Consider the following 21,041-nt stretch of genomic DNA (forward strand, 5'->3'; position numbering starts at 1 on the left):
CTCATACCTGCCTATTTACCGTGTACACTTGTGAGTGGGAATTTGGCTGTTTTTATTGTTCCATAAACCGAATTGTTATACTTTAATGCACTAGGTGTGCGCCTGTTTCTTTCTTTTCTTTCTCATAGGTATCAACAGGGGGTAGTGATCCCTTCCTAACGGGCTGCCTAATACCTGGATGCACTTATTTGGAACAGGACTCTGTGTTTTTTAAGGTTTTTTATGGACTTTTTCCAATATTTTTACTTATTTTAAACTTTTATTTTTATTTTTTTACACTTGTTACTATTAAAGTATTAACATATTGATATATATTTTTTGAATACATATTATTAACTGTTTTACCTTAAGATTACATAGGTTTTTTAAAATTATTTCCCTACTCTGCCACCCCATTGATTGTACTTCACAATTAGGTAAACTATATCACAGTTGGCAGGATACTATAGAGGCGCTACTTTGGATTTTTTTGTTTTTGTTTGATATATATATATATATATATACATGTATATGTACCATAAAATGTGCCTTATAAAATGTCACTTATTACAATAATTCATCTAATTTCATTGTCCGCAGCCAGTATTATTCCACTAGTATATCACGACAAGCCATATTACATGTCTATGACTGATACATGAATATATGGCGAGAGATAAGATGCAGAGAATATGTGCATTATTCAAGGGGAATAATTTAAAACAGTGTAAATAAGGCATGCAAAGCATTAGATGTTCTGTATCCAGGTATTTTCACATGATTGTCTGCTAGAATTGCATTGCACTGAATAAAAGGCAAATAAGCGTTTCATTGTTATACTGTGACTATGAATTTTTCATGAATCTGAATGGGAGACACTGGATTCATGTCTGCGTTTCTGATTCTTAGCTCACAATTAAAAACTGCTTTTTTTTTTTAATTTGTTTTTGTTTTGTTCTTTTTCATTTCAAAATAATGGGCACAGAGACATTGTGCGAGTTACAGACTCATTATTTTGAACAAGGAAAAATAGTTTTGAATCCGTGTACCAGGAGTGAATTTGTGTGAAGAATTTAAAAAATCGTTGTAGATTAGGAAGGACTGCATTGTAGATTGCGGTTATTATGAAGGACTAATGACTCTAATTACATAGTAATAAATAGTGTACAAATATAATTATCGTACGTTCATTTCTATGTAATAGTTCACATTGTTGCCCTGTGCTTTTAGCGCAGTAATAAAGCTTTATACCTGGCCAACACCTATTTGGATTTATCATCAATTCTTAAATAACATCGCTGTTTGGATTAACCCTTAGGAGTTTGGATGTCAGCACCCACGCTAGTAATGACTGATGGTCAAGCATTTATTTCAGATGACAGCACATAACTGAAACATACCAAAGAAAATAAGTGCATATGTGTTCCAGCAAGCAGTAGGTTATTTACTCCTAGTTGAAGTTCAAAATATTAAAGCAGCAGTCCAATCTTTTTTTAAATTATTTTAAATTATTATTTAGTTACTTTTGCCCTTTAATATGTGCATCAATACAATCCACACAAGGATAAGTAATTAGCTAAATTGCCGATCGATACGTTCTCCTGTGATCGATCATTGAAGATTCGGCTCAGGGGTTCACTAAATTGCTGTCAGTGCAGCAGAAGAGGACCAAAGATGCAAAGTTCTTTGGGAAGATCATGTGACCAGGCAGTCACTAGATACAATTGGTGCACTGCTAGAGAGAGGTCAGGGCTCAAAAATGGGTGTTCCAAAGCCTGTTTCAGAAGAGAAAGGGGATGTGACTTTTATAAATGGTTGCTATAGAAACAAAAAATGTGTGTTACATTATAATACATGAAAAATGTAATTCAGAGGGTTTTTTTTTAAAGCTACAAGTATTTTCCCATAGTACAGAACTGATTTAAAAAACACATGTAGTGTAGGATATTGCTTGTTCTGCAGCTTTAAGCCTACAAAGTGTCTTTAAGACCCAGATCTACAGTACAAAACACTTAAGTCACTTAATGTGATGTTTCGTGCAATGCGGTATCCCCACAGGACTGAAAAGGATAAATTTTATGGAATGTATATATATTATGTAATGTATATGTAGCCCTTTTTGTTAACGCCTATACTAAGGGACTACGGTGGTGCATGTACCTGTGGCTTCAGGAGCTCTGAGCCTCCGCTAATTGGGAGCCTAGGGTCATATACCTTTATCACTTACGGTGCAGCGCCTCCACTTACCCAGGATCCCCAGTATAGAGATTATACCCTGAGCAAGAACATAACAACAGCAGTATGCAACAGCAACCTTTTATATATCACACATGAATAACAAATGATCGGCAGACTCATCGTATAACATTACACACACACACCGTGGCTCGGCCACACCTTATTAGGGGTAATGTTCTGTACATAGGTGGCTCTGCCACTCTCCCAAGGAGTATATCGTATAACCGGTAAAGTATGGTACCATATGGATTCACTCAGTAAGCCCAATTAGTTAGTGGGAGGCGGGATCAGCGCCTGGTGCCCGGGGTAGGTGCACTTGTAGATAATGATACCTTCCGGTCACTACGATGACCGTGACACTCCACACCTGGTCCTGGGGCTAGTCCAGCCTTGCGCCGTCTCTCCCTTCTGCAGCACCGTCAGTTGTTTAATCCAAGATGGCGGCCGCAGCTCCGCAGCTCCGCAGATAAACCTCACTAAAGGGAAACGTCCCTGACAACTATGGGCGTCCTTACAAAAGCAGCAGCCTACTGTGGCAGGGGGAAGACTCCTCGGGCCGGGGAAATACCCTTACCTAAGCGGACGGGTCACTGACCCTCCGCTCTCGCACACGAGGTTCCGCCAACCTCCTCCTCCACCTCCCTCTCTGCTCTGACCCACCGCCCACACGCATCCGGTTCCTCTATACAAAGTCTCGCATCCGATTGGTCCTCAGCCTCAGCTGACCCTCTCACAGTTCGGAGTTCAGAGTTCCTCCAAGTCTCTACAGATTGGTTACCCTTCGCGCGCTTCTCTCGCGCATGCGCAGCCCAACTTGTACGCAGTGACCTTGCTGGCAAAACAGGGACAATATGGCGCTGCCTATGTGATGCAACAGCGCGGAACCTTTATATATATATGCACATCCTTACATTCTCCCCTCTCCAGAATCCAACGTCCCCGCTGGACTACCTAACCCACATATATATAACTATTTACACAACCCTCTCCCTCCTAGATTAGGTTACACATTTCATTAAACAGTACCATCATAGCTTGCATCCTATGCCGAGCCCACTGCTGAGCCTCATAATGGGGTGCCCCAAATTGATCATATGCCATTCGCATGGGAGGCTGACTGTTTCTTTGACTTCGCCGGGGTTGATTCTCCTCTGCTTCTTCTGCAGAGTGTCCAGTCTCAACTGGTACTTCCATCTCTACCCTTGAGGGGTATTCAGCATTAGTACAGTCTCTTTGGGGTGTGAAACATGGGCTTTGTGGGTCTAGAGGCTGACTCGCGGGAGTGAAATGATCAATGTTCGGGTCAAGAGGCTCTTTACCCGTGGCTCCTTCGGGAGATGCCTCCACGGCCGGAAGGCCCCTTTGAGAGGTTCCTTCCATTGGATCCTCAGAGGTGGCAATTTTTACAGTCTCTGGGCCATCCTCTGTGTGTTCAACTTCTCCATCTATGGGCGTGGCTGGGATTTCCAATTCGTCCGTCCCTACTTGAGGTATGGGAAGCAGATGATTCCTATGCCACACTTTTACGCGGCCTTCAGAATCCTTGATCCGGTACACAGGAAGACCAGGCATCTGTGACTCCACCTCATACACACCCTCCCGCCACCGGTCGGCCAATTTATGCTTCCCAGGAACACCTAAGTTGCGTAAGAGGACCGCATCTCCGGGGTGAATTTCCTTGTGACGTACTTTGTGATCGTAGCGCCTTTTATTTCCCGCATTCAATTGCGCAGTCGTCCGTTCAGCCAATCTATAGGCCAGCTGTAAACTGTCCCTTAGCCGCTGGACATATCGAAAGTGCGTCCTATTGGATACCCCATCGGTAGATATCCGCAGGCGCACATCCACCGGTAAACGGGCTTCTCTTCCGAACATCAAGAAATACGGAGTATACCCGGTGGACTCATGTCGGGTACAATTATACGCATGTACCAATGCTTCGACGTGTTTACTCCACTCCGTCTTTTTCGGGCTCGTCAAGGTTCCTAACATATCTAACAGAGTGCGATTGAACCGTTCAGGCAGAGCATCCCCTTCGGGGTGGTACGGGGTAGTACGCGACTTGGCAATGTTCAGTAGAGTGAGCAACTCCCGTATCAGTGTACTCTCAAAGTCCCTGCCCTGATCGGAGTGAAGATGATTTGGTAATCCATAGTGAATGAAATATTTCTCCCATAGTACTCGGGCCACCGTTACGGCCTTCTGGTCTTTCGTAGGGAACGCTTGGGCGTACCTAGTGTAGTGGTCAGTAATCACAAGAACATTACTAACTCCCCGACTGTCGGGCTCGATACAGAGAAAATCCATACACACCAAATCCATTGGACCCGAGCTTTTCAAGTGTGCCATAGGAGCCGCCCTGGTGGGCAGTGTCTTTCGTTGTAAACAGCGATTACACCTCCGACAATGTTGCTCCACGGACTCCCTCATTCTCGGCCAATAGAACCTATCCTGTAGTAGCCCAAACGTCTTGTCAATGCCCAGGTGACCATGGTCATCGTGAAGGACCCTGAGGACTAGGGTTCTCAAACGTTCCGGCAAAAACAACTGACGCCGATCGGGATGGTTATGATAGGATATCACCCGATATAACAAACAATTGTCCATTTCAAACTTCCCAAACTCATTTAGCAGGAGTTTCACCAAGTCTCCGGGGGCTCGCTTCAGTATAGAAGGGTTATCTTGTTGTACCGCTTGACGGGCTAACTCCACTATGGGGTCTTGTGTTTGATAATGCACTAGGTCCCTCCACGAGATGATATTATCTTCAGTGATGTTCATCCCTTCTCGACCTTGATAGGCCAGGGGAATAGCCCGCGAATTACATCCCAACGAGTCAACAATCCGCAATTCCGAGAATGCTACGTGGTCGTCGACTACCGCAGCCACGGAGCAGAGGGCACGAATCCCTGGACCCGGTATCTCTTCCCAAACTTCCTCATCAGGGGTGGACTGAAGGCCCGGTCGACGAGACAGGGCGTCGGCACCTATGTTGGTGGGTCCGGGTTTGTATTTAAGGTTGAACCTGTAGTTGGCTAGAGCAGCTAACCAACGGTGTCCCGTGGCGTCTAATTTGGCAGACGTGTTTATATAGGTCATGGGATTGTTGTCCGTACGTACTTCGAACTGCACCCCATATAGGTAGTCATGCAGCTTATCCACTACAGCCCATTTTAGCGCCAAAAATTCCAGTTTGTGGACCGGGTAATTCTGTTCGCTAGGGGTCAAGCTTCGGCTCGCATAGGCCACCGGACGTAGCCCGGTCTCATACTTCTGATGCAAGACCGCTCCTAATCCGCTAAGGCTAGCATCGACATGTAGGACATATTCTCATTCTGGGTCCGCATAGGCCAAGACGGGAGCCTGAGTGAGGCTGGCCTTTAAGTTCTTGAAGGCCTGTTCACATTCTGGAGTCCAGGTCTCCCCAAAGGGCGTCTGTGCCGTGATGCTTTTCCTCCCGATTTCTCCCGGGTATACTTTTAGAAGATCATTCAGCCGCTTGGCCTTGCTGGAATAGCTCTCAACGAACCGTCGATAGTAGCCACAAAATCCCAAGAAGGACCGCAATTCTTGGACATTGAGAGGCCTAGGCTAATTCACCACCGCCTCTATATTCCCTGGGTCGGTGGATACTCCATCAGCCGACACAATATGACCCACATACGTCACAGAGGATCGACAGAACTTGCATTTGTCCAGGGACAGTTTGAGACCCTCCCCTTGAAGCCTATCCAGCACCTTCATCAGCCTCTCGGAGTGCTCCTCTAGAGTCCGCCCAAACACGATAATATCGTCCAGATACACTAAGCACTCTCGCGGGTTAAGGTCTCCGAGGGTTTTTTCCATTAGTCTCTGGAACGTGGCCGGGGCACCGCAGATCCCTTGAGGCATGCGGGTAAATTGGTAAAACCCTAATGGACAGATGAAGGCCGTTTTTTCTTGATCTTCCTGGCCCATGGGCACCTGGTAGTATCCGGACCGGAGGTCGAGCACACTGAACCATTTGCTTCCCGTCAAAGCGTTCAGGAGGTCCTCGATTCGGGGCAGTGTATACTGGTCGGGGATAGTACGGGTATTCAGAGTTCTGTAATCCACACATAGACGGACCGTCCCATTCTTCTTGCGGACTACCACGATGGGTGAGGCGTAAGGGCTCCGAGATTCCTGCACGATGCCAGCCGTTTCCATCTCGGCGAGTAATCTCCTCACTTCCTCAACATCCCTGGGGGCAAGCTGCCGGGAGCGCTCCCGGAAGGGGGTAGCGTCGCTCATTCGGATGGTATGGTGGGCACTGCGACTGCACCCCACGTCCATATCACTGGTGGAGAACACATTTCTTCGGTCGTGAAGCTCGTTCTGCAGTCTCTCCCTCCATTCATCCGGAAGTGGTGAGTCGCCGAAGTCAAATTCCAATACTGAATCAACGATAGTAGATGAACACCTTGATGGTCTCGTCGGAACCTCCTCTTCGGGAGTCACGGGGTAGATCCTTCCCAGCGTCTGCCGCCTGTCAATAGTCATGGGGTACGGGGATATATTCTGCACGTACACCCAGGTGCGATCCGGAATCTTCCCGGGCCATTTCTTAACAGAGGCCAGTACTTTGTAGCCCAACCGTTGTTCGTCTTGGGCCACGCTCTCCACGGTGAAGAGTTGATCCTCTAACCGTCGTCGGGGGTAATGGCAAGCGGCGACCATCATTCGTCCTTCCCCCGGGGGAATTTGGGTCAGCCCCCATTCTTGGCTGTAAAGGACGCCATACTCTTCTTCGGTCGCAATTTTACCGCAGACCTCTTGGAGGGCGGGACAGGCCGCTAGGGCCAGCAGTGGGGCTTCTCCTGCTTCCTGCAAAAACTGGCGGAATACCGCGCGCACAATGTCAGCGTTGGTCCCCAAGATGATTGGGGCGCTGGGGTGGTCCTGCGGCTCGGGGCACACTAAGGCCTCCACTTCCATGGGGTGATGTTTACCAGTATTCAGCTGGAGAATATCTAACTGCACCTTTACTACTCCGTCTATGGGGTAATCTTCATGACTCAGTCCCCGTAGTCGCAAGGCATCCGCAGATAGCAACGGTAGTTGGTGTAGGTGTTGGTCGTAGAAGGGCCGATACACGATGGTCACTTGAGATCCCGTATCCAATAATGCGGCGGCGTAGATGCCCTCAATAACCACTCGAATAATGGAGGCGGGGCCAATTCGGGGGCTCGGAGAGGATGGCAACACCTTTTCATCCTCCAGGGGCCGGCACGGCATTGATTGCGCCGATCGGGACGACGTCCTCCGCGAGGTGGGGCAGTGGGCCCGTAAATGTCCCATCTTTCCGCATGTGTAACACTGCATTTGGCTGAGGTAAGCCTCGTCTCTCCTGGTTGGGGGACTTCGCCCAGTCGGGGGACGAGGTCTGGGTGTCACTGGGGTGGGGACATCCTCGGGATCGGGATCCCCAGGTTCGGGCACGTCGGGCTTTGGGTCCACTTTCTTGGCTTCTTTACCCCCGGGCGGTGGCTTCTTCCCGGTGGCTAAGTCACGCCCTAACAACACCATCTCGTGCGCTTGGACCCGATCCATTAAGTCGTGAAACGACAGGGCTTGCCCGGGCGTTATGCAGCTACTGACCCGCACCGACACGGGGTGTAGGGGTAGGAGGCCCCTCAGCAACTGAGTGGTACGTATTCCGTTGGCTTCTTTCCGTGGCAACACGCCTTTCCTGACCATATTCCAGAGATCCAGGTGTAGTCGCCTGAGAAAATCGGATACCATCTCCCCTTCCTTCTGGGCTAACGCATGAAATTTCGACATCAAAGTATACATGTCCACCGGAGCTCCATACGCCTTGGTTAGGCAGTAGATGAGGTCTGCCGCATCAGCTTCCGGGTTGTCGTCTCGGTAGTAGTGCACCATGTGGGACGCGGGGGGCCGTAAGCACTCGACGATGCGCTGTCTACGGACCGCGTCCGTGCAGGTCCATTCAGGTAGTACCTGTTCGGTATGATCCAGCCAGTCCTCTATCCCTACTTCCCCTTGGGGCGTGGGTTTCTCCCCGGAGAAGGCCTTTAACTTCCTGTACTGGAGCGACTGGGTGGTATTGTGGATAACGGCAGCTAAGGCGGGCAAAGAGGTGTCTCCCGGTAAGCTATCCCCGACAGCGGGGTAAGCGTCCAATCTTGATAGGCTAAGTCGGTTGAGGCTAGCCCGCAGGCCGGACGGGGTAGAGGAGGAGCCTAGGCTCAGGGCTGCGGGCCAGTGAGGGTGCAGGCCACGGTCAGGGGAGTGGTCGGGGCCTCCCGTCGCGGCGCCAGCGGTGGGGGTATACTCTCTCCGGGGGGTGGAAGTGGCCAGGGGCGCAGGGGTGTCCGCCTGGACTATGGGACAGCGCACCCCCGGGGCCTCGGGCAGCAGCAGTATACGGGGCAAAGCCTCGGGGCATATATCTTGTTCAGTGGCATACAAGATCCGGCGCCAGGTCTGGTCGCGGTCATAAAAATGGTCTTGTACTTGGGCATTGTCCAGGAGAGGAAGCTTTCGGACCTGCTCGGTCACTGTGCCTAACGAGATCATGGCGGGGACATGGCCCAGCGCGAAAACACGGTTCAAGGGAATCCCGCGCCGTTGGGCCCACTTGCGCACCTCGAGCGCCGAGGGCACCGACATGATGTGGGTTGGTTGCACAATAGAGACAAAAAAATGTGGGGGCACCCCAGGTCTAAGCTCTCAGCAGCGCCTCCAAATGTAGCCCTTTTTGTTAACGCCTATACTAAGGGACTACGGTGGTGCATGTACCTGTGGCTTCAGGAGCTCTGAGCCTCCGCTAATTGGGAGCCTGGGGTCATATACCTTTATCACTTACGGTGCAGCGCCTCCACTTACCCAGGATCCCCAGTATAGAGATTATACCCTGAGCAAGAACATAACAACAGCAGTATGCAACAGCAACCTTTTATATATCACACATGAATAACAAATGATCGGCAGACTCATCGTATAACATTACACACACACACCGTGGCTCGGCCACACCTTATTAGGGGTAATGTTCTGTACATAGGTGGCTCTGCCACTCTCCCAAGGAGTATATCGTATAACCGGTAAAGTATGGTACCATATGGATTCACTCAGTAAGCCCAATTAGTTAGTGGGAGGCGGGATCAGCGCCTGGTGCCCGGGGTAGGTGCACTTGTAGATAATGATACCTTCCGGTCACTACGATGACCGTGACACTCCACACCTGGTCCTGGGGCTAGTCCAGCCTTGCGCCGTCTCTCCCTTCTGCAGCACCGTCAGTTGTTTAATCCAAGATGGCGGCCGCAGCTCCGCAGATAAACCTCACTAAAGGGAAACGTCCCTGACAACTATGGGCGTCCTTACAAAAGCAGCAGCCTACTGTGGCAGGGGGAAGACTCCTCGGGCCGGGGAAATACCCTTACCTAAGCGGACGGGTCACTGACCCTCCGCTCTCGCACACGAGGTTCCGCCAACCTCCTCCTCCACCTCCCTCTCTGCTCTGACCCACCGCCCACACGCATCCGGTTCCTCTATACAAAGTCTCGCATCCGATTGGTCCTCAGCCTCAGCTGACCCTCTCACAGTTCGGAGTTCAGAGTTCAGAGTTCCTCCAAGTCTCTACAGATTGGTTACCCTTCGCGCGCTTCTCTCGCGCATGCGCAGCCCAACTTGTACGCAGTGACCTTGCTGGCAAAACAGGGACAATATAGCGCTGCCTATGTGATGCAACAGCGCGGAACCTTTATATATATATGCACATCCTTACATATATATTTTATGTAATGTATAGCTAAATTAAATGAACTAGCTTGTGTGTCTCTAAAGACAAAGGGAATATTTGTCATAAATGTACCATAAAATGTGCCTTATAAAATGTCACTTTTTCCAATAATTCATCTAATTTTATTGTCCGCAGCCTCATTAGCATAATTGAAAGCTCACTCATCAGTATTATTCCACTAGTATATCATGACAGGCCATATTACATGTCTATGACTGATACATGAATATATGGAGAGAGATAAGATGCAGAGAATATGTGCATTATTCATGGGGAATAATTTAAAACCGTGTAACTAAGGCATGCAAAGCATTAGATGTTCTGTATCCAGGTATTTTCACATGATTGTCTGCTAGAATTGCATTGCATTGAATAAAAGGCAAATAAGTGTTTCATTGTTGTACTGTGACTATGAATTTTTCATGAATCTGTATGGGAGACACTGGATTCATGTCTGCGTTTCTGTTTCTTCGCTCACAATTAAACGCTGCTTATTTTTATCTTTTTTTTTTTGTTCTTTTTCATTTCAAAATAATAAAGCTACAATCCCATGATCAGAAGAGAAACCACATAGTACATAAGGCAACCAAAAAACAAATATTTATTGAACATTATTTATGCCTCGAAATCTAGAGAGGCAGATAAAGGCTCTATACATAACTTACAAGTATAGCTATATTGGTAATTCCCACGTGTACACTCAAAGGGATATCAATTAAAGTCAATAAACTGTACATCAACACAAACAGACAACATTAGTCAGAAGAAAAAGTCTAATAAATAAACCGCTAAAACCAAACGGAACAGAATAGCCTAAGCTGCATAGTATGAAATGATGGCAGTGAAACTTAGACTTGCATTGCATGTTCCCTTAAACCTCTGAATTTCCCCTCACCTCCCTCCTCTAATTTGCTGCTTTCTTTCTTTTTATGATAATCCCCAGGTCGTTTTTGTTGCCATTTTGCTCCACAGCCACTTGGAATGCAGGGAGCCGCTTCTGATCCCGATCTTGTCCTTGTACATCGGAGCACTCGTGCGCTGCACCACACTGTGCTTGGGCTACTACAAGAACATACATGACAAGATCCCGGAGAGCTGTGGGCCGGAGATGGGAGTAAGTCTGAGCGCAGGAATGGCTGGTGCTTTCCCAAAACTAAGGTGTATCTGCTGTAATCCAATCAACACTGAAAGGGTCACATTAATTTGCCTGCTTACTGTACATGTTCAAAAAAATAATAAAAGGAAAGACATTGGAAAGGGACGGGCAAGAAGTCTGTCCAGCATCTAAGACTGAATATTTCCTGGTGACTTGGTGCATTTGTTAGATTACAGCCTCAGAGTCGTGTGTGTGGATAGATAGATAGATAGATAGATAGATAGATAGATAGATAGATAGATAGATACAGATGCAGCAGCCATAATTTTACGAAATCACGCGGTGTATACCTCGGAATACCCATGTCATGGCGCTGGATTTCTTCCAACCATACCGCCTTAAGAGGCGAGTGCAGAAAATTGCATTTTAGTGTTCTGGTTTTTAAACACCTGAAATTGAGACAGAAGCACAGTACTGTACACATTACAATTCATTCATTTCATTGCAACACAAAGAAACAGAATACATGAAATTCAAACAAAGCAACCGCGATAAACACGTGTGCCTGATAAACACGTGTGCCGCGATAAACACGTGTGCCGCGTGGAGAACAGCAGCGCACACAGAAATGGCGCCGTGATGCCTTAAAATAACAGCCGCTGCATCTGTAGATAGATACTTCATTTTGTCGCAATGTGTGAAAAAAATATTTTAAAAAGTCGGATGATCAAAATATGTGTCAAATTATTAAGTGGGCAGTAATGGTACAATTAAAGCAGCAGTCCTTTTCAAATTCGAAAAAAAACTTATAACCATACAGTATATACTCATTATAGCCCTTAAATCAGTTGGGATTGTATGTCAGAAGACATCCATATGAATTCAGACCTGGACATTTTTATGCCCCCTATGCAAGTTCTATTCTGCAATGTATTTAACAGCTGCTTGTTACCAAGAAGCTGATTTACTGTGTTCAACCTGTACAAGTCCACAATGGGGAGAATAATCTTAGATGAGGCATAGCAACTCTGTATTATTTACTTTGTATTGCAAAGAATACTTTATCGTGTTAACTTTTGTAGCACTTACAGATGTAGAAAATGCCACCAAAAACCGAACACACTACTGCTAGAATTTCTGAAAACGTAAACATTGTGATTGGGCCCATATTTACTAAGCAGACTTCTAATAACACAAACAGTCACCGCACGCAACCATTAGATTTGAAAACATTATTTATCTTCATTATTACATATATATGGAGTGCGTAAGGGAGGCGGGAGATTTTTCGGGGGGGGTGGTGGCAGCAGTTGCAGAGGCCCTGCGCTCTTCCCCAAGGCATTTAAATTAAATGCCGGGGGACCGTGCGAGGCCTCTGCAACCTCAACTTACTGAGATTCAGAGGCTTAGTGTGACGCAACGCGGCGTCATGTAACCCCGTGGCGTCGGCAAAAAAGATAAGGGGGCGCGAGCACAGTTGGGAGCCAGCTGGAGGGCGCACCCCTGACATATATCTTAGAAAAATGACCAAAATGTAAAGTTTCACCTGTAACATACCTAGCTGCGGAGCATTTTAGAAAAATACAGTAGACTGAGGCATATTTTTCTAAAATGCGGTGGACCACAAGATGGCAAGTGGTCAGTCAAAAGGCACCACATCACAAGAGACGGACAGAAGATATTTTCAACTGATAAGGGCCGTACCCTTACTTTATATTCTAGCTGGTAAGCCGGCGTCTACCATAAGGCACCTTACAGCCCATTGTCTTTAATTGTCATCCGGCAGAAAACTGCTTGGTAAAAATGGCCCTCAATCTTATACTGTATAGCAGCCTGCACTGTGTTTAAAGTATTCAACAATTCTTTTTCACACCAAAAAGTCCCAGTTTCATGCTGCATCTGCATGGTTTGCATCCGATTCACGGAGAGATGAGCTTACAATATTGAATTCACATCTGGTATTAGCAGGAATCTAGCACAACAGCTGGACTGCGCATCAACACAACACCTTTGTTTTTTTACGCATTTATGAGTGTTTTTTTTGTACAAGGTTTTCACTGTTGTAAACGGGATAAATGTGATGAGCCAACTGATCAGGAAAGCGAGAGAAATCCTTTAGCTCCTGACCTGTTTGTTAATTTCAAAGGGAATTTGTTCCTCTTTCACTCTGCAGGGAGATGCCACAATAAGAAAGATGCTGAGTTTTTGGTGGCCTTTAGCTCTAATACTAGCAACTCAGCGGATCAGTAGACCAATCGTCAACCTCTTTGTGTCTCGTGACCTGGGCGGCAGTGCTGCAGCCACAGAGGTAAGTGAGCCCTCAGGACTTCCACAATGACATTTTAGCTCCTAACATTTCCACATTTCCCATTTGTGTGGTTTTTTTCTTAGACTAATAGGTCCGTTTCAGTGACGGATGTCCTTTATGCCGATTTGTTGATCTTAAGAGGTTCAGCTACAGTATACCTCGGGTTCTTCCATGATAATTGATCATATTGGTCCTGATCAGATTTTTTTTTTTAATCTTTAAAAACAACATTCGGTTGATAGTGAAGCAACCTAATTTAAAAAAATAAATATGTACATTTTACCCTTATTTCTTCCACCACTGATGTCGTGGTGGCTCCTTTGAAAGGGCAATCACTTCTAGGACCAAAGCGAACTAATGGCAGTGACATGGTTAATGCGATACCTTTGGGTGATTTGATGCCTTTTTAATTTTTTTTAATGTGACACCTATAAGTAGTTTTAAATCCTTTTTTAAGTTAGTATGTAAACATGGTAAGCTGAGACCTGGGCGGGGTTTGATTTTGTTCCTGCTACTCATTGTGTGTTTTCCACGGCCAGAGACCGTCCCATTATCTTTGAGTCTCTGCTGAGGAAAGGATGGGCTAAGCACGCAGAAAACACTTTATTGACAAGCACTCCCCTATTCAGAGACCCCTAAGAAATACAATACTTCATTAATTTCCTGAGAGACACAAGCAGCAAAATACATTACATTGCGAAATTGTTTGCAAAAAGGTTGTTTTTAGGCCACCTGGGATTGCACATTTAAAAGCGGCACCTTACAACAACATTGATGTATGCTGTATTTTATAGAGTCTAGGTTGAAGTAATAGAAAATGTGTAAGTAATTGAACGATACAGGCACAATAATCCCCTAGAAAGCTTACATATGGTACTTGAGGCATAGTGAGATTAAGGGATGTGGCCACGGTCACACAGTTGACTCCTACCCTTTACCCATGTGAGTGTTCATGAGGGCTCGCGATAACGTGACTGCTCCTCAGAGTGACCGCGACGTCACTGATTTAAGGAAATGGACGAATGAGGAGGTCTCCTCTTTCGTTTGCCTGGAGGCCAAATTGCGTTCTGGAGCACAGACTGCGAACTCCCCTAGATAACAAGCTTAAATGCGTGATAAAGTCAGTACGTCACGGTGCCCCTGGCTTGCCAGACTCCATGACGTAGTGGGGCACTTGAAGGATTAAAGCATCAATGCCTTTAATGCAACTCCTACCAATGTCAGGACAATACAAGGGTACATTTTTGAAGTGAAACTTCTTTAGCGGCACCCACCACATGAAAATTTCCCTGGCAGTAAATTGCCTTGATGGGGACGGAAGTACAGTGCAGGAAGTGACGTCACTGCTGGCAGAAGAGGCCATCAGGGAAGTCAGTGTTGCCAGCACCCACCAGTTACTGGAGAGGACGACACACACACACTCCGCCCCCCCATACCAAACGTCTGTGCCCGCGGCTCCCACGAGATCTTCTCCCCTTTGGACGGGGGATGCGAGACCTGGGCGCTGTGTCCCCGCAGCAGCAACGCCGGAGGGGGGGGGGAGGGGAGAGGAGTGCTCTGACACAGACACACAGTGATACACGCACTGACGCACACACACACACACACACACACACACACACTGACTGACTCGGTGTGTATGTGTGCGTGCATCATTATGTGTGACTGACTGACACGCACACACTGATTAACGCACACACACATTGACACAAACACGAGGAATTCACAGTTACTATAAATATAGAAGTGCAAATAGCTAAAACACATGTTCTAAGGCAAACTTCTTTGTGTTTTGGTACTGAAATTGTGTTTTGATTTTTAATTAAAAACATCACCGTCACAAATACAATTTCAGTGACAAAACAGTTACAAAAGACAAAGAAGTTTCACTTAAAATGCGCGTTCTCGGCACACACACACTTTTTTTTGCACAAGTAAGCATAACATTTAAGTTTTCACATGTTTAAAATAACTTCTTAAGAGTTCACATGGACTCTCTTAAATGAGAGCTGGGACATATCATTTACCTAGCCACATTCAAGGCTAGCTCATACCTAGTAAATCATTAGCCATGCCTAAGATATCAAAAATGAACAGTAAAAAGCAAGTAGCGTTTTTTTTTTTAATTATTAGATAGGAATGAGTACATATAATCATATAAGGTTATTTATATAGGTTATATGTGTGTGTGTGTGTGTGTGTGTGTGTGTGTGTGTGTGTGTGTGTGTGTGTGTGTGTGTGTGTGTGTGTGTGTGTGTGTGTGTGTGTGTGTGTGTGTGTGTGTGTGTGTGTGTATATGTGTGTGTGTGGGTATATATATATATGTATATATATATATATATATATAAATATATATGTGTGTGTGTATATATATATATCTTTTTTACTTCACAATTTACTATATACCACATAGATAATACAGTTGTCACATATATTTATGCTACATGAACAAACAAATTGCCATAATGTCTAACCATTCAAAACAATTAAGTAGATTTTTTCATATCGTGTTGAAGTAGTCTTATGGATAAAATCACATCATCATTTTACCTGTATATTTCTGGGCTAAAATCAACATTTTGCCATTTGATCACGTGGGACATTTATTTCATGATTTTTTCCCAGCAAGCTTTCAATTTCTTATCCTCAGTGTGATTAGCGGCGTGACAGAGAGAACAGAGCATGTCTTCTCTTAAACAGGATTCAAATCAAATGTCAATTAAAATTAAATGTCAGGAAAGATTGTTTCTCTCCTGACAGCTTGCAAATAATGGATACTCATTTCCCTTTTGCACAGGCGGTTGCAATTCTTACTGCTACATACCCTGTTGGACACATGCCGTATGGCTGGCTAACCGAAATCCGAGCGGTGTACCCTGCGTTTGACAAGGTGAAATACATGAAACTATAGACTCTAGATACATAGCTTGCCTCTTTTCTGTCAATACCTCCTGATGCACATCCAATGAGCTTTATAGTTTCCATAGTAGGGAGGAGAATTGTGCACATTTTGAATTGTGTTCTCATGTTTTTGTAAAATGTTCCACAAGATGTTAATGATCGTATTTGAAAGGTTTCCAGGTGTACAGGCATACCCCGGTTTAAGGGCACTCACTTTAAGTACACTTGTGAGTAAGGACATATCATCCAATAGGCAAACGCCAGCTCACGCATGCGCCTGTCAGCACGTCCTGAACAGCAATACCGGCTCCCTACCTGTACCGAAGCTGTGCACAAGCGGGGAGACAATAGAGCCTGTTACAAATGTGTTATTTACATCAGTTATGCACGTATATGACGATTGCAGTACAGTACATGCATCGATAAGTGGGAAAAAAGGTAGTGCTTCACTTTAAGTACTGTACATTTTTGCTTTACATACATGATTCGGTCCCATTGCGTACGTTAATGCGGGGTATGCCTGTAATAAGTAAGAGTGGTTGTGGTGTGGATTGTTTTAATGGTCATATATATATATATATATTGTCTGTGTGTCTATATAGATATACACTACATTTTATATATATATATGTATTGTGACAGAAACCAGGGGATGGTAATACATTCCATATATAGGGCTCCCAGGATACTGAACAGTTTCTGTCCTGTTTAGGCTGGAAAGTGCAGCCTCAGAATGCATGCACTCCATCCCACAGTTTGGCAGTTGCTGGTACTAAGGGATGAGGGATCCAGACCAGAGTTTGCCTGCTGCCTGATTTCTGTCACCTGTCCTGCTAGATAGAAATCAGGTATTTAAAGCTGGTTGCCTGGTTCCTCTCGCCTCTCCCCAAGAGACTGGAGGCAGGAATGCTACTGGAAGCAGAAAGGGGAAAAGCCTCTCCCCAAACAGGTTAAATCTTTCTGTTCCCTTCTCAAATTATAAAGTTCCTTATTTTTGTTTGTTGGAAGCGGGCAAGCCGCCCCAACCCCAGTCAGGGTGAACCTCGGTAAAGTTATTACTCAGATGAGCAGGGTTATGTTTTGCTTGTGTTTTGCTTTTGTATTCACTGTGGCACTCTCAGTTCCTGGGACTGAATAAACCAGGCATAGCCTGTTTAAAGGAACAGCACGTTACGCATCGTCATTTAACCTACCCTAAAAGACCGTGTTCTAACAGTCCCGGACAGACGGCGGAGCCCCGGAGTAAGCCGTTTGTCACAATATGTATATATATATATATATATATATATATATATATATATATATATATATATATATATATATATATATATATATATATATATTATATTTATATTTACCATGGGGCAAACCTAAAATTATGCTTCTTTTTCACAGACGAACCCAAGCAATAAAATGGTGAGCAGCAGCAGCCCTGTGTCTAAAACCCACATCAAGAACTTCACTTTTGTCTGCATGGCACTTTCCTTAACGGTAAGGACACTGATAAATGTGCATCTTGAAAATGACTGAAGGAGCCTTCACTGCATTGCCGATCATGGGAATGCCCAGCAGTATCTTTCATTGACTTAGCAAATTGTCAGGGAGTTGTCTCTCTCATAAATAGGGAGAGTTGGCTAGTTGGACGTTTCATGCGTTTGAGGTTCGGTTTCTGCTTTGTGCGCCTTTGAGTTACTGAAGCTTCTGAGTGAGATCTAAAGTAAAAGAGAAAATAGCAACTAAAACAGCAAATATCTTGGGAACCAAGGGAGCTGCGGGTGTAAAATTAGTGCTGTTCAACTGCAGGTTGGAATTCTGTAAAAAAAATATATATATATTTACACTTCGAAAACAATTCATAAAAACGTTGAAAAAAAAATAACTCCAGCTTTGAGCACGTTGGGGCATTTCTTTCCTTGTGACATGGCGGAGACTGCAGGGGACCATCTCATGTTCAGAGACATTCTATAGAGTTTATCAGGGCTGGTTCTGTACCCAAGTGCCTGATATCTGAGATTACACTCATTAAGTTAGCAATCCCTATATATATTTAAAAAAATATTGCTTGAAGTGGACGGTGCCCCGAAACTGATCAGCCAAGCTGCAGGGGCCCTGGGTTCCAAAGATATTTACAGATATGTATAACAAAACTACAAGTATGGCCATGGGGTCACCAGTAGATAGTAGTGACATCATCGCCTGATGATGACATTGCCATTTTCTTTTGGCTGCCAGAGCGAGACTGACTGAGGAAACAATTGTATCTCCCAGTGGGAAAAGTGCAAACCTTTCACGAACCAGAGTGTTCCTGGAGGTCAATGAATTGCATGTAATGTTCCGGAGACTCGGGTCCTGCAAAACAAATAGCAACATGGATTCCTGCTTAAAAACAAAAATATTCCAACACAGTTCTAAACTTTTAATTCCCCCCAAATTTGTTTTCTATCTGTCTCCACTATTTAAGCATCGGTTAAACTGCTTGTATAACTTCATTTGCTTCGCATGTATGAAAAGTAAAATACTGCCTTACAGTTGAATCAAAGACAAAAGAACTAGATTGCTATAAACTATATAGTGGAATAGATTTCGATGTTGTGTAGCAAATGTCAGTTGAATGACAGTGGGTGGGTGAATGACGATGGTTGGGTGGGTGAATGAATGACAGTGGGTGGGTGAATGACAGTGGGTGGGTAGGTGGGTGAATGACAGTGGGTGGGTGAATGACAGTGGGTGGGTGAGTGGGTGGGTGAATGACGATGGTTGGGTGGGTGAATGAATGACAGTGGGTGGGTGAATGACAGTGGGTGGGTAGGTGGGTGAATGACAGTGGGTGGGTGAATAACAGTGGGTGGGTAGGTGGGTGAATGACAGTGGGTGGGTGAATGACAGTGGGTGGGTAGGTGGGTGAATGACAGTGGGTGGGTGAATGAATGACAGTGGGTGAATGAATGACAGTGGGTGAATGAATGACAGTGGGTGGGTGGGTGAATGAATGACAGTGGGTGGGTGGGTGGGTGAATGACAGTGGGTGGCTGAATGACAGTGGGTGGGTGGGTGAATGACAGTGGGTGGCTGAATGACAGTGGGTGGCTGAATGACAGTGGGTGGGTGGGTGAATGACAGTTTGGGTGAATGACAGTAGGTGGGTGGGTGGATGACAGTTGAATGACAGTGGGTGGGTGAATGACAGTGGGTGAATGACGGTTGGTGGATGACAGTGACTGGGTGGGTGGGAGACAGTGGATGATAGTAACAGGGTGGGTGACAGTGAGACAGTGACTGAGTGGGTGACAGTGACTTACCTTGACCGGGTGGGTGCAGCTTGCCGCTGGACGCTTCCCCCTCCTGCCCCTGATATCCCTGCGGCAGCTGCCCGGGTTGGGAGGTGGGCTTGGGGTGGGGGGGCGGGCACAGGAGGCGGGCTCTGGGGACGCGCTGGAGGTGGACTCGGGGGGCGCGAAAGAGGTGGACACGGGGGGCGCGCGGGAAGCTGGCCGCGGGGGAGGGGAAGCAGGCCGCAGGAGGAGCAGGTACTTCCCCCTCTGTCCCACGTTGGGAGCGGGGGGGGAGCGGGCCATGCGTGTTGGGAGCGGGGGGGGGAGCGGGCCCTGCGCATGCGCATTGGGAGCAGGGGGGGTGAGTGGGCCCTGCTTGCCCTGCGCATGCGCGTTGGGAGCGGGGGGGTGAGCGGGCCCTGCTTGCCCTGCGCATGCACGTTGGGAGCGGGGGAGTGAGCGGGCCCTGCGCATGCGCATTGGGAGCGGGGGGGGGGGTGAGCGGGCCCTGCTTGCCCTGCGCATGCGTGTTGGGAGCGGGGGGGGTGAGCGGGCCCTGCTTGCCCTGCGCATGCGTGTTGGGAGCGGGCGGGGGAGCGGGCCCTGCGCATGCGCATTGGGAGCGGGGGGGTGAGCGGGCCCTGCTTGCCTGCGCATGCGCGCCAGGACCGCGAAGGAATCGTCGCCATTTTTTTTAAAACTTTTTTTATTTATTATTTATTTATTTAAATAACTGGCGACCGGCCGCGCAGGGGACCCGGCGGCCGTGCCTCCCTGACCCACGGGGCCCGGGACGCCAGTGCCCTTTGTCCCCCGCTGTTGGCGGCCCTGTGTGAGGATTCCCCTGGGCTGTGTGCTAACCAGAGGTTGTCGCACATTTAGTTACCTGCATAGTCTACAAGATGACACATGGTTGAAAAGTAATCTGAGAACAGTTACTGCCTCATTCTATCTCGCTCATTTGTGTCGTTACACACAGTAATTGTGCTGCTGTGTATACAGTAAATGTGTTGCTGTGTATTTGGGTAGAGCAGAGCCGCTGAATCACTGTGGAAGAACTGCTGATAAGGTCTATTTGAGTCAGCACCTATTGCCCCGTACAACCCTTGTTTTGTTTTTATGACTCACAGTCACGGTGGAATGGAAGTGGAAAGAGAGTCAGGTGAGGATGAGTTTAATGGAGAGGGGGAATTTATTTCTATATATATATATTCTAAAGAAAAATGCTTGTGAGCCATGGGCACGTTGCACAGAGAATGATTTCATTGCAGTCCATAGAATAACCGGTAAACAATTTTTTCTTCATCATAGTAGAAGTTTGTATGCAATATTTTTTTTATAATTTGTCTTATGCATAATTATTTAGTTATAGCTTGGCATCTGCAACTCGGCGCTGTGTTGCAAGTTGGGCCCGACCTCTGGCTGGGCCGGGCTGCCGGACCTCTCGCCTGCCGGGCTCCC

At 46.5% G+C, this 21,041-nt stretch overlaps 1 protein-coding gene across 1 annotated transcript in view; it reads left to right on the forward strand.

Moving 5' to 3' along the window:
• Window positions 1-21,041, forward strand: part of ANKH (ANKH inorganic pyrophosphate transport regulator) — a 183,276-nt gene that overhangs the window by 140,337 nt on the left and 21,898 nt on the right. Inside the window, exons 5-8 of the mRNA XM_075585932.1 lie at window positions 10,947-11,117; window positions 13,273-13,407; window positions 16,205-16,297; window positions 17,704-17,799. Of these exons, the coding sequence (XP_075442047.1) occupies window positions 10,947-11,117; window positions 13,273-13,407; window positions 16,205-16,297; window positions 17,704-17,799 (495 nt within the window). The remainder of the gene's footprint in view (window positions 1-10,946; window positions 11,118-13,272; window positions 13,408-16,204; window positions 16,298-17,703; window positions 17,800-21,041) is intronic.

This window comes from Ascaphus truei, chromosome 2 (genome assembly GCF_040206685.1).
Source record: "Ascaphus truei isolate aAscTru1 chromosome 2, aAscTru1.hap1, whole genome shotgun sequence".
Lineage (NCBI taxonomy): Eukaryota > Metazoa > Chordata > Amphibia > Anura > Ascaphidae > Ascaphus > Ascaphus truei.